Source organism: Ambystoma mexicanum, chromosome 7p, assembly GCF_040938575.1.
Source record: "Ambystoma mexicanum isolate Mex_15411 chromosome 7p, UKY_AmexF1_1, whole genome shotgun sequence".
NCBI lineage: Eukaryota > Metazoa > Chordata > Amphibia > Caudata > Ambystomatidae > Ambystoma > Ambystoma mexicanum.
The window spans coordinates 825,392,569-825,407,122 of record NC_090939.1 but is presented as its reverse complement, the minus strand read 5'-3'; the positions used below and the strand labels follow the sequence as shown (position 1 = coordinate 825,407,122).

General features: G+C 46.3%; 1 protein-coding gene across 7 annotated transcripts in view; it reads right to left on the bottom strand.

Moving 5' to 3' along the window:
* ATP11A (ATPase phospholipid transporting 11A) overlaps positions 1 to 14,554 on the bottom strand; it is a 2,308,865-nt gene that overhangs the window by 1,391,172 nt on the left and 903,139 nt on the right. For all 7 annotated transcript variants that reach the window (XM_069636989.1, XM_069636990.1, XM_069636983.1 and 4 more), the window contains exon 7: positions 9,124 to 9,227. In XM_069636989.1, the coding sequence (XP_069493090.1) occupies positions 9,124 to 9,227 (104 nt within the window). The remainder of the gene's footprint in view (positions 1 to 9,123; positions 9,228 to 14,554) is intronic.

Here is a 14,554-nt window from a genome sequence, read left to right as displayed (position 1 = left end):
GCGCAAGCCCGCCCGAGCGACTGACAAGACCCATCTGTCTTCGGTGATGAGACGTGATGCATCCTCTCACCGGGGTCTCGTGCGAGCGCATAAAACCCTCATTTTGCAGGTTTTTCAGTGGTGTTGCCACCTGAACCTGAAGAGGTGGCTGAGGAGCGAGAGAAAAACCGAGTCTGTTGTTGCCTGCGGCGGTTATTCCCCGAGGGGGTATCTACTCTGCGAGATTTCCAGTCAAGGAAGCCCCTAAAGCCAGAGGAAGGTCGGCTTTGCGACAGCAGTCTCTGGGTTTTGAAGGGGGTCTTAACAAGGACCGACAAGGACTTAGCCGTTTGAGTGCTATCCTTCGTCTTGGTGAGCTTTACATCTGTTGAGGAATGAAAGAGCTCCTTACCATCGAACGGAAGGTCCAACACCTTGTCCTGTACCTCTTGAGAATTTAGTGGCATGTAGCAACACCTGCCGTGAGGCATCAACCCCCAGCATAAGGCCCCGAGACGAGGTGTCCACGTGATGAGCCGCAGCCTCCAGGAGATCCTGGGCCAGGACCCTGGCATCGGCCAATCCCCCTTTAAAATCTTCCAGCTTCTCGACTGGGATGAACTCCTCAAACTCCGACAGACCTTTCCACATCCGCATATTAGCCCCCGCTAAAACCAGTTTGGCATTGGCCTGCCTGAGCTGCAAGGCCGAGTTGGCGAAAACCTTCCTCCCAAGGGAGTCAAGGCGCTTACCCTCCTTTCCCAGAACCCGAGTAGCCGTCGTGGAAGAGGATGCTGCAGGCCTGGACTGCAAAGTGGCTGCAGCCACCACTGTGGAGTAGGGGGGCGGACAAGACAACAGGGCCACCTCTTCCGAAGAATGCAGCCTGTATCGCACGTCAATTTTCTTATTGACAAAAAGTCGAGAGTATGGCTTCTCCCAGACCCTATGGACCTCGGCCAGAACATCCTTCTGCAAGAACAGGCTGGTACGCTCCAAGGGTGAACGCCCCAGAAAGCACACCCTCCTGTGGAGCGGGTGCCTCGGACACCGGAACATCTAAGAAAGCCATCATGTCCAATACCCGGTTCATGGAAAGCTCTAATAGAGTGGGGCAGGTCCTCGTTGTCCTGATCGCCTTGCGTGTCATCCGACAGGTCAGGATCTTGCTGAGCCGCATCGGGCACTGCCTTGTCCACGGGGGACAATGGTGGCAAAGGCGGAAGAGTCGGGGAAGGTACCGTGGGCAAGGGAGGCGCTGGCAGAACCAACGGAGGAACGGGTGGAGCCGGAAGCGCGGGCGGATATAGTTCCCTAAAAAGCCCTTTGAAATATTCCCTCATGGGGTCGGTACACATGAGCGTTTGAAATTTACCGAAAAAGGCTTCCTCCGGGGACTGCTTTGGAACCTGAGGTGGCCTCTCATGAGGAAGGTAATTCCAGGGACGTAACGGGGAAGGGTTCCACACCGACCCCTCCACCAACATATACACATAAATCAACGGAGCCGACCCCAGAGGCAACAAAACAGAGTGCGGAAGGGGCATCCAGGCGTTCCAATCATAAACTGGCTGATAAGGATGCGCACAAGGGGTTCTGTGTTCACCCACGGAACCTAGCCCTACACCTGAGGCCGATGGCGTAGTTGTACGGGCAGCACCCAAAATGGCCGCCGCGGTCGTGGCGGGAATGGGCGCCATTTTGTCATCACCTGAGGGGAACTGCGGCACGTGAGGAAGTGAGGCAGGGGTCCCCATCGATGGATCAGGGGTCTTAACGTTAGGCTTAACATAAGGGACCTCGGCAGAGCCGGGACTGTGAGGACTGGAAAGTTTCTGTGACATAACAACCGCCAAATTAGCCTTCGAAGGAAGGACCTCGGCACTGCCGGTAAACGAAGAACTTTGCTTCTTTGCCCCCTCAACAGGTCTGGTGTCGCCACAAGAGCGGGAACGGTGGGAAACAGCTTTCACCGACAAGGCCTTGCCAGGCCTCTCAGAACTGTTGGTAGCTTTGGCCTCTGTACGAGGCACCTCGGACCCAGGTCCGGTAACAGCCTTATCTGCGCAGGCCTCGAACATCCGTTCGGTGACAGCAAGCCCACTCAAGGCCTCGGGGCGCACCCCGGTCTTATTTTTGAGGGAAGCCGACAGAGGCCTCAGAGCGAGCTCCGGTACCCAACGACTCAGTAGAACTGGGTCCACAAACAGCCCCCACAGGAGGTGCCTCGGAGCATGCTCCGGTATCCACAGGCCCCTTACGGAGACCCTTGGAGAAAACTCTGGTACAATTATTAGGCCCAACGGGCACCTCGGGGAAATCCCCGGTGACAGAGCAATCAACGCCCCTCCCAGTCCGGGAGGAACCCGGAAAGGTATCCCCCGGCTGGGGTGCTCTGAAAAGTAAAGAACTTACCGGGCGTTTCTTCTTTTCGTCAATGAACGCCTGAAAATGCGAAGGAGGAGTTCGCCGGAATACCTCCTCCCACCGCTCCAACTGACGTTGAAGTGCCCAGACCGAGTCGCAGTAAATACAGGCATCCCATCGGTGATCCGGACCCAAACACTCTAGACAAAGGATGGGGATCCACCCTCGCGAAGCGTCGTTGACACGAAGAGCAATCTGGAAAGTCTAGTTTGAACGACATAGACAGACTAGTAAACGATCGCTAGCGAGAGCCAGAGAGGAAAAAAGGGAAGAATATCTTCCGAGGATGCAAGTGCGTCCAGTCACGAATGAGCTGAGAAAAGGACTGATGGACGATGCGCGGGGTCGAGCCAAGGTGGGTGGGGTTACGGCCGCGTGCCGGGCCACGCGCAAGAAAGTGTGTCATGATTCCTGCCCCTCATGTCCCCAGCCCTCCAAGATGTCAGGCTGGAGCCAGGCCACGATCACCTACATGGCCCTCAAGGGCCTCTCCATCCCTCCAAAGACCCACTTGGAGTCAGACTTGGCGCTTGTGGCACCAGACTCACTCACTCACTCCCATAGGATAATATTGGGGATTGGACGTGTAGTGCATTGATAGGGACAAGATGGATGCCCCCACATATTTCGGTTCCCAGTACTGCATGTGCAGTCTAGTCTTTTGGGTGTGGTTCAGCCCAGAGACACCTGGGATACCCAGAGACTATTTAAGCCACGCCCAGGCTGAGAAACATGCTTTTTTTGTTTTCTGCACCTGCAGCTTGACACTCACTGTGTTTGGATCGGTCTCCAGTAGGCCTGCATCTTTCTTCTGCACTCAGCTCCTGCAAAAACAAGAACACCGTTAGGAACAGCCTTACCTTGCGGCGCTTCTGCCCATCTTTCACCGCTCCTTCTGTTCTGCGGGCATCTTCGGCAGTGTCATTCCCATCCCGGAACGCCGCTTCTTAAGGAAAAGGGAAAAGAACAGAAAAAAGGCATTAGTAAGCATTCAGCAAATCTTTGCTTATTTTTAAAGACTGTACGAGCTTCAAACGCTTAACTGAATCCCAGCCGCTCTGGGGGAACTCTGTCTCCGGAACTTCTCATCCATCTGCAAGAGGGAAAAGACACTCCAGGTTAGCGTGGAAACATCTAGAGGCGCCGCATACCGCACTTACTCACTGCATTTCTTCTTCATAACCGGCATCCACGCTGCAAAAGTTGCGGCGCCTAAAAGACACAGAAAAAGAACTCTGTTAAATACAAATACGAACGGGTCGCATCGTGCTCTCACTCACCTTCAGCGCTACTCATCTCAGCAGCACATGGCCATCCCCGGACGCCAGCCATCATCTAAGGAAGAAAAGGAACGAAGTTAGAGAACTGTTCAAAAGTCTCATTATACTTACCTGTCGGACTCTTGCCAGTGAAGTAACTAGGCAGCAACGAGCCCGCATCAAGCAACGCGCCCCTGCGCTGAAAGCAGGACTGAGAGCACACTTTCCAAGAAAAAAGGTGAGCTGTGGATCAAAGGGACGGGTTGGACCCTGGGGAAGAAGGGGTTCAAGCACACAGAGACAATAGGGAGTTAAACTCTACCAATCCTGTGTTTCAGGCCCAGTCTCCAGTTGAGTAGACTCCAAGGAAGGGTTCGAGGTCGTAAGAGGTCAGAACAGGCTGAGTGGCGTCCCCGTGGATACCAGGTGAGCATTACAGAGAGGAAGGACACATTTTTTAAAACATTTTTTTGGGATGCTTTTTACAAAGTGCTCTGGTCCCGTCCCACAGGACGGAGAGATGTCCCATAACTATGGAGGAAAGGGGACGGGACGTAGGAGTAAGACCTCAACAAGCATTGTCTAAGCCAAAGAAGAGCAAGTGTGACAGAGACACATTGTCAGCATTTGTTTGATGTAGAAAACAAGAGTGGCAGGAGAGAAGTCCTCCTGACAGAAAGCATTCAGGAGGAGAGGATCATAACGTGCATTGCGTGTGGCAATCACAAGAGTGGAAGAAACAGCACCAATGTGCATCATGTCTTCCCAGAAGAAGTAATACATGTCGATGTTGTTGAAAATCAAAAGACTTTCCCAAACTCTTTGAAGTAAACCTCACCACAGAAGTACTTGTAGTAGTGTTAGGAGCTTTTTGTCCTGGCAGGAAAGTATACCAGGATAAGGACTTTGTAGTGGTAGCCCTGGCAGGTTAGTGGACCAGTAAGAAATCATCCAAGTACTGTGTTGTGGTTAAAGGTTGTGAAGAAATAGTAGTGGAAAGACCACTGAAGTATTTAATGAATTGTTGTGTAATCATCCTGACAAAACATTGTTGTTGTTGATACAGAAGAATTGTGAACGTGTTTTGTTTCTTGAGAAGAAAAATTTGAATGGAACTCTGCTACAAGTGTAGAAATAAAGACTTGTCTAAATGAACTGTTGGTTACAATGAAAGTGAAATACTATTGGAGCAAGAACTTATAGTCAGAACTTGGTTGCACAACTGAACTTTCCTGCTTGAACTTGATTGAACATCCTGCTTTGAATCGGGGGAAAGAGATCCAGCCCAGGTTACAAGGATATACAGTGATTAGGTTTATATTGAACATAACTGTTATTTCTGTTATATTTGAATTGCCATATATTCCCTTTATGAGTTTGATGTATGTATAAGTGTGAGGGACAGATTCCTTTTGTTAAAGCGGTTCCTTTAGTTTATTTTGATACAGGGAAATCCTCATTAGATTAGAGATAGTGAGGCGTTTGTCAAATCTTTTTGAGTTAATAAAATGGCATCTTGTGAAAAACAAACCAAGTTGTCCACCTCACATTTCTCACCACTCACAAGAAGCAGGAAGATTCTAGCGATGGCGAGGCTCTGAGGTTGACCGTGTGGTCCATAAAACACACCGAGACCACTGCAGCAAATTTTCAGCAAAGCCGCATAGACCAGAGGAGGACAGCAGGAAGATGCGCAGTAACAGTGACTTGAGACCCCAGGAAGAACCAGCAGCACTCCCCAGTGAAGAAATGAGTAACGGGAGTTGCGGTAAAGCCGGGAGTGGTCCAGTGAGCCCAAAGAGTCATGTATTCCTTGGGCTCTCCCTCCGCAAAATAGTGAAACTCAGAAAACCAAGAGCCATGTATTCTTTGCGAGTAATCTCCCTCGTCCCATTAGTGACACGAGAAACCATGAATCTCAAGAGTGCCGCATGAGTGAACTCCCTTGTCACAGTGGCAAACTCAGCATATGCAAGATACCAAAAGAACCAAGAAATGTCAGGCAGTAATCTCCCCAATAGTCAAGATATAAAAAGTCCTGACAAAGCTCCAGCGATAAGAAGAGTTGATAATGTCTTAACTCTATTGTTCAAAAATCCTTGGGAGGAATTAAAGAGTCTTGTCCAAAGGACTATCAAGGAACAGAACTCTTCCAGATAGACTAGCAGAAGGGAGTAATTCTCCCAGTGCAAGCATTTTTGGTAAATCCAAACCTATTGCAAGAGACTGTTGTTAAATCAGCTGAAGATTGGATTGTTTCACCAGCAGAAGGGAGTCATTCTCCTGGTGGCTTGGATTAGAAGTTCATTGAACCATTTCTTTTTGGTTTGGTAGTGGTAGGCAGGGTTGGAAATTGAGAGGAGCTGGGAGATATTTAGCTCCTGCTTGTATCCTAGTAGAGCCTGGTTAGCTTGGTACCAACAGCTACCAGGAGTGACCTTTGGCTCCCCATAACAACTGATGCTGAACAAACTATATGCATTTACCCCTGTATGTTTGGGACAATCTAAATGAACATTGGGACACCTCTATACAACCTTTAAAGCTTTAAGGGTAATAAATAATGGACACCATTATTTATTTGAATCTTATGTGGAAGTTAGGTTTGGGGAAAGCTATGTACTGACTCCTTGTTTGCCAGTGGTAGCTACTGTTTAATGAGGGATAACAAGGAGTCCCTTAACTCCAATCTGAATTTCGAACATTGGGTAGGGATAGAGTAGTAGGTTTGGAAACAGGACAGTATTTTGGTTTCTTTTGATTTGCATCCTGACTAGCACCAGAGTTATTCTCTGTTGAGGTAGTGAAACCCCCTCTAAGATTAGGGAGGGATAGGTGTTCCTTATCATTTTGAATACAAGTCTACAACCAAAATGATATCTTGTCAGCCTCCTTACTTCATCATGCAACAGGGCGTTGATCCCACACCTGTGAATGGACTGTCAAAAGCAGTGAATTTATCTGGAAAACCTCTGGTTGCAGCCTGTTACGGTAGGGGAATGTAATGGTCCCCAAGGGGGAAAATCCTGAGATGGATTAGAGAGTATTGCATCATGGGGGCGATATGGGACATTTGGAGACAGCACCCAGGGATGTTATGTTAGGTTAAAGGTTCTTATACCATGCACGGTCACCACTTGCGTGGTCCCTTGGTGCTCTGGCGATTCTGTAAAGCAAGAGGGTGGGGTGCCGTTAGCAAGACTCCGCAGGGAAAAAGGAGCAAGTGAGCAGTCATGTGCTGTTGGCGGCTTCAGTTCCGCTGAGCGTAGGTGTGTTTTTATGTTAGTAGCGTCATGAAGGAGGTTAGAACATGACTATCTCCCTTGAGTCATTTGTGGGCCCCACCGCTAAGGGATGAGATGCCTGATCCGATGAGATTGCAGCGATGGTACGAGGCGGGATTGGAACGAGTCAGCCAGCTGTGAGTAAAGGGGAAGTATATTTCTATTCAGGATTTGGAAGCTTTCAGTTTTCATGTGCAGTTGAAAGGTGTAGTGATGGCTGACAGGAGGAAAACCAAGATACAGCAGGGTCTTAGTCGCACAGAAAGAATTGGACACTTGTGCAGGAAAGGTCGATCTGACATCAGGTCTATATGCTGCTCTGTTGGCAGCAAAGGGTAAGAGTACAGAGAATTTAAGAGCCAAATGGGAAATGGACCTGGGGAAGGAAGAAGACGAGACACTGTGGGCAGGGATGTGCAGGGGAGCCTATAAAACATCTATCTCATGTCAATACAAGATGCACAGGGTTAAACTTTAATTATAGATAGCAATATTATCCAGTGCTGGTCTCCAAAATCATTCAAGCGATTGACCGGATGGGCTGGTGGGGATGCGGTCAGAGTGTATTAATGTCATATTTGGTGGGCCTGTGTTAAAGGTGCAGGCTTATTGGAATGAAGACCTGGGATGGATTAGAGGAGTGGAGGAAATTGACAGACAGGATCCTGTCCTCATACTATTTGGATTGGAAGAGGGAGGGTGGAAGGGTCTCACATGCATGGCTCACTTTCTGTTGCTGGCTGTTAGAGCTTGATTAGTTATTGCAAGGAAAAGGGAAGGTTTGCCATTGGAAAGGCAGTGGACAGGCAAGGCTAAGGAAATATATGTGATGGAGAATATTACTGCATTGCTACATGACGTAGGTGCCTCCCGGGAGGGAGACTGGCCCTCTTTCTTGTGCAAATATGGAGGCAATGCGGACTAACCTGGTAAGTATGCCTTGAGGTGCTGGTAAAAGTGAGGTCGGGAGGGAGTTAGGTCAGGTATTGCTTCTCCTCTTCTTTGTTTTGAACATACTATTGCGGGCTCATAGTTTAGAAAAGTTTTTGGAGAATAGTCCCTAACTGACCATAGCTAGTATGTTTGCTAGTTAATTGACTGCTGAAACACGTATTGGAATGTCTGCACCTGGTGTGGGTGGAGTATTAAAAAAACATTCTGATTATGTTGACAAATTGGTTTGGTTCGGCTTTTTGCACGGTGCACTAAAAAAATAAAACAAACGTTTATTTTATTTTTTTAAAGGCCTGCCGACCATTCTCAAGTCCGACAGAAGTCCTGCGTCAGTGTGGTTTGGCATCACAAGATTCAAACTGCTTCTATTACAACGGAAATGCTCTTTCCAGATTCCGATGGGCAAAGCTTGCTCTGGCAGCTTGTTTGTATACCACTTCACCAGCGGATAGGTCAGTCATTTAATCAAATTTGGGCCCTAGGTTGGGGTTTTTGGTGGTCGAGCCAAGCAAGAGTTAAGATGAGGGTGAAACATGGATGGAAACGATGGGTGGACCTAGAGTCATATGTTGAGCTCCAGGCAGCTTCTGAGTCCTGCATCATTGGTGAGACCACCTTCTGAAGTAGACTTTCTCACTCTACAGCCATTATGGATGAAGGCAGGGAGTGGACTACATCCCATTGCTCAGATTTCAGCTGAGCCAAAGCTCAAGATCCTTAGCTTCTGTAAACACCACTTGCAGTGTTACAGACGTCTGGCCCAGTTGATGGTGTGGACGAATAAAGATCTAGAGCACATCTCAGGACATGAGAAATTGTCCTTTAAGAGAACTTTTGTTACAACATTATTAGTCTTACAGAACTTGTTGAAAGGGATGTTCCTTGATTTTAGATTCTGAAAAAAATATTAAGAGACAATTTAAAGGTTTTCAAAGAGTGGTCCTAAAATCGGATTCATGTGGACTTTTTCTAAATTAAACCCAGCCGCCACTCCAAGTGCATTCTATTTTACGTTCCATAACAAAAATGTCAGACATTTTAACCACTATTTAATTGGCAATTATGTCACTCTGGGCGTTTAACAGGTCTCCCAGGAGGTTTTCAAATAGATATGCAAAGAATCCATCACCCACACATGCCAATAGCCTGTAATACCATCTACATGTTAAGATGAATACATGTGAAATATAAGAATTAAAATAACACCAAAATGTACTTACTTGTAAAGATCAGGCTGAGGCTGTTCACACTCAATGGTGGCATGAATGGTGTCAATGTCTTGTTCGGTGCGGAATGCTTTTGTATCTTGGATTGCATAATGTGTCTGTAATAGGGAAATGGGTTTCCATTGAATGCGAACTCAAAAGTAAAAAACGATCAGTCTGGCATGCAATTCACAGAAGGAGAGAACAAGAATCATCAGCTTAGAGAATTTCAATTTAGAACAGCCACCTAAAATTCACATTGCAATCATGCTGCTCTGTTTAACACCTCCCAGTTTCTGGAAATATCGTCGACATGAAAAGCACAAAACCCAGATTTCAGAATTCATACACATGTACATGTACCCCAATTGCCGTGCTCAACATTTAATAAAATGGAGTTCAACTTCTGATGCTTGAAAGGCAAACCCCTATGCATGACAAACAGAAAAAGAGCGCTATAAAATAACTAGTCTCTTTATCTAACCAAAGACACCATCCTGCTTTCTCCAAAGCAGCATCCCACAACACTTTACAAGTACATACAAGCACACTTTATAAGTACATATATTGTGTAAAAAATGTGAGAAATATTGTGGTGAAAATAATGTGGGTAAAAATGTTGCAAGTCTTAAAATAGTGCGATTACATGTTCTGCCCAAATGGAGCTTATGAAACAAAGTTTGTTTTTAAAAATACAAAAAATATTTGAATTACTGAAATAAGTGATACTTTGCTTGTAATTGTTTTTTTAAGAAAGCAGCACAATGAATACATTTTTGCAGCACAATTAGTAACTTATTTTTTAGCGGCGTACAACCCAGATTCCTTTGCTATTCGCATCAAGGCAATTGCGCAAGTGGCTCGAGGATTGTGTGACTACATTCAGGTGCTAAAGTGGATGTACGGGGGGGTGTATATGTTGGTGGGATTGCTCCAACTGGGATACTGGAGACCAATGAAGAAAATGGGATCATTGAAAGAAACTCTAATAGGGTTTGAATATGAAAACGTACAAGGTAAAAACGAACAGCAGTGCATTAATTAACCAATAAGACCCTAATTAGCACTACAACCAATGAATATAACAGAACCCATTACCTGTTAGATTTGTAAGAATGTTGCAAACTTCTATATACAGTTCCTGACCATAGGTCTCACAAAAAGAGTCAAAAATGACTGTCTGAGCCAATGGGAACCCTTGCCTAAATATTTACACGAGAGAGAGGGGCCAACTTCCAGGGGGTTGGATGCTTGAAAAACAGTGCATAAATTTACTTCTTGGATGTGGAGGAATCTCTTACAACAATCCGCTTACTAACCAAGGAACTTCGTACAGGAGGGCCCACCACAACAGCAAGCATCTAACCAAGTCCCATCCGTTTAGCTTGCATTGGTACACTATTCGAAAGACCTAGAAACTTCTTCCAGCATATACCTTTGATTTGCCAATTTTTAGGATCAAAGTTCAAGGAAGTCTCAGCACCATATGTTAATATAGGTGTAACCTTCATCCTATAAAAGTTGACTACTGAAACATTGAGAAGCCACAGAACTTTTTCAGATGTATACCACCTTGTGATGCTAGATTCTTTGCTTTATTTCTAAGGGCAACAACCCTGGGTGCATCACAGGTACTGGTGTTTAAGCAAACTCACAGATAGAAGAGAGACTTTACCTCCGGTATTTATTTCCCCTGCAAATGCCATGCTTTTGGGCTTTTTTCCTAATTGTTGGTTCTCCAAAGGCCCGAATCCTTGACTTCGCAGGGTTTATCAGCAAACTGTTTGATGAAATATATGCTTGCAGAGCATCTAATTGCCTCTGGTCTGGAGCGTTTGGCCGGCCAATACAATGTCATCAGCAAATAATCTGCCATCTTGTTCTGTTCCCAGCTTCGGTGAAAAGCATCTTATGATGAGGAAGGCCTAATCAACGTCCGATATAAATAGATTGAATAATTCAGGAGCCAACGGGCACCCTTGTTTCAATCCCTTGGTCGTAAATATCGGCTTAACAATGCACCCAGGGTATTGATCCTTACTCTTAGTGTTGTGTCTGAATAAAAGTCTTTGATTGGCTCCATGATGTTTCCTGGGCAGCCCCATTGTTCCATCTTTTCCACAGGGCTGGACGATTGATGGTAGCAAAAGCTTGAGTTAAATCAACAAAAGCCAGGTACGTACTTTTAGCTCTACCTTTCTCGGATTGTGACTTTAGAATGTTGATTATAAATATATTAAGGGAGGTTCCTACCCCCTTCACAAAGCCTGATTGCCACTCATCCTTGTGGCAAGATGTTGATGTCCCATGGGATGAGGTCTTCAAAAGTACTGTGGCAAATATCTTCCCGGCCACATCCAGCAACGCAATGGCCGATAGTTTGCTGGATCGGATCTCTGGCCTTTTTTTTTTTAAATGGGGACAATTATCGAGGTCTTCCATGACATGGTAATCATCCTTGCTTTGGAGATCTATGATACCAAAACAGAAAAATGTAGCCCAGTGCAGATGATTTTGCATTAACATTGCATTCATCAACCCATCAGGCCCAGAGGCTCGTGAATTATTAATATTTGTTGATGACCACAAGGATCGATTCTGAAGTAAGGTCGGCACAATCCCACTTCGATTCTTTTGAGTAATCAACTAAAACACATAAAAGAGCATTTTCCGAGAATTTCTTGAAGTGTTCCATCCAGGCTGCTACTGTGATGGGGTTCGTCAATAGTGCTTCCCGGGCAAATTCTAGCCAATTAGTGCCCAGATTTCGCCACTATTGCGAGATCTTATTTTGTCCAGCATACGTTCTGCATCGTTACAGAGCACATTTTTGTTGTACATTTTTGCCTAGTTTCTGTACTGTTGCTTCAGTTTACGAATTTGCTCACCTGTATCAATAGGTAAGTCTTTTCTTAATTTATTGATTTTCTGGTTCATGATTTTTGTCTTTGCTACCACCATTTGATCATATATACGAGTATGATGGATCGCCGGCCACGTGACCTTTCCTATCTTGATTTCAAAGTTGGTAAATAGACGGGAATAGTCCAATCTCATGTTTCATCCTGTGGAGTTAAGTTGGATGGTTGCCTCTTCCAAGTTAGATGTAAGTTGGTTAATTTTGTTTAGAGGGATTCTAACTCTTTTTCGGCCTGGTGTTATTTCTAAACCTTTGTGGACGTTTTCCCCCCCTTTCACGGAGTGCAGACAACCAAGCTAAGATTAGCAGGTTGTGGTCGCTTGATTGCTTCTTGATGACTGACATTGTTTGTATAACCGGTAACATGTTCTTAGATGCACAAATATAGTCCAAAATGTGGCCCTTTCTTGAATAATTTCTTATTACATTACCTGGGATGTCACTCTCGATGCAGCCATTAAGAATTACTAGATCTCTTGAAGCTATCATTTGCTGGCAGCATAAACCCCACTTTTCAGCTATTGTTTGAGCCAGGTTGACGTCACATAGTTCTCCACTGACATCAAAGCATGTGCAGTTCAGGTCTCTGCATAGGATCAGCCATGAATACTTCCAATTTAGACGCTGGTCATCTATCAGATTGTCCACTTGGTTGGGGTATGCAGTACATTCTGGACGAACCGGATTCCATCAAGGTTCATAAATACTCCTGTTTTCTTTTCCCTCTCCGGGCCAGAAGTCAGATTGCCCACCAATACTTGAATATAGGGATTCGGCGCAAGCGACTCAATATGCTGAAAGTGAAGAGGTCTTTAATCGCGATCAGCAGGCCTGACGATGTCCTTCCCTTGATGCCTTTAATCGCTTGATTTAAATAGACTTCCTACCCAGCTAATATCAGCCCATCCCTTAACCATGTCTCTTGGAGACATACGATGTCAAGGTCTCCAATTGTTGCATCCCCCTAGCGAATAGATGGACAAAACCACTTGTGTTCCAGCTGGTGAGGGACAGAGAGGCCTCTTCTATTGGCATTATGTCATCTTGATTTTTTTTGCCAAGAGGCCCACCATCCTTTTCCAGGCTAGGATAATTGAAAAGCTTCTAGGTGTAGCCCTCAGCAGGGGGGTCTTTTAATGCCAGGGATGGTAGGTATAGGACCGAGGACCTGCCAGTGAATTACGAGTCAAAGGGAAAAATGTGTAAGAGTAAACTTTAAGCTCAGATGAACTCAATGGATGATGTAATGCAGGTGTCCATGGGATAGAAGAACAAGTTACTTTCTTACCTGGTAACGTTCTTTCGATGGGATGGTCCGACGACTTATTCCATATCTATGACATGTAATCACCACAGCTGTGCTGCTTCGGAAACTTTTTTCGGCGTCTGCGTCCTGCGTCGAAGACGTCGATGCGCCGTCGTCGAGGGCCTCCTCCGACGTCCGACGTCATCCGATGTGATAAGTAGGACGCACGACGCCCGTAGCCGCAGTTGTAGTTTTTTCCCCCAGAACGTGTGACACTAGTCAACTGCCAGTCAGACACAAAGCCTTGCGGAACGTAAGCTGCAATAGCAAAAGAAATTCTGCAGCCGGGAAGGCAGGGCGGGAGCGATATGGAATACGTCGTCGGACCATCCCATCGAAAGAACGTTACCAGGTAAGAAAGTAACTTGTTCTTCGAGGGGATTGGGTCCTCCGACGTATTCCATATCTATGACAGACTCCCAAAGCAGTACCAGAGCAAGGAGGAGGGAAAGAATTTAGAATCAAAATTTAGAATAGCCAAACAAATAGCAGAGCAAAGGACCGCCTTGCCAAAGGCCAGATAAAGTGCTCGGATGGAATCGAGGGAATAGTGACGTACAAATGTATGTACTGAAGCCCAGGTGGCTGCATCACAGATGTTGCGAATAGGAACACCCCTCTGCAGGGCAGTAGACGCAGCCATACCCCTGGTAGAATGGGCCCGCAAGCCAGCCGGTGGGTCCTTACCCGCCAAGCGGTAGCACTCCGAGATGGCCAAAATAATCCAGCGAGACAAAGTCTGTTTCGTCACAGCTTGCCCCAAACGCTTTCCAGCGAAACCACTGATCGTCCACTCTGACCCGGGTCATGCGTGAAACATAAAAGCTTAAAGCTCTCCTAGGATCAAGCCTATGGAGCCTCTCCTCTTCCTTACCAGGATGCGGAGGAGGATAGAATGCCGGAAGAACAACCTTCTGGGCCAAATGAAATTCCGTCTCTACCTTCGGAAGAAAAGAAGGACGAACTCTAAGGACAACCCTGTCCTTGTGAAATACAGTGAAGGGAGGCTTAACTGAAAGTGCCTGTAACTCACTCACTCTGCGAGCGGAAGTAACCGCAACTAAAAACACAGTTTTCAGAGTTAACAGCCTCAAAGGGCAAGAATGTAAAGGCTCAAACGGAGCGCCCATAAGAAACTTCAGAACAAGGTTTAAATCCCAACCGGGCACCAGGAAAGGTGACGGAGGGAACACATTAGTGAGCCCTTTCAGAAACTGTGA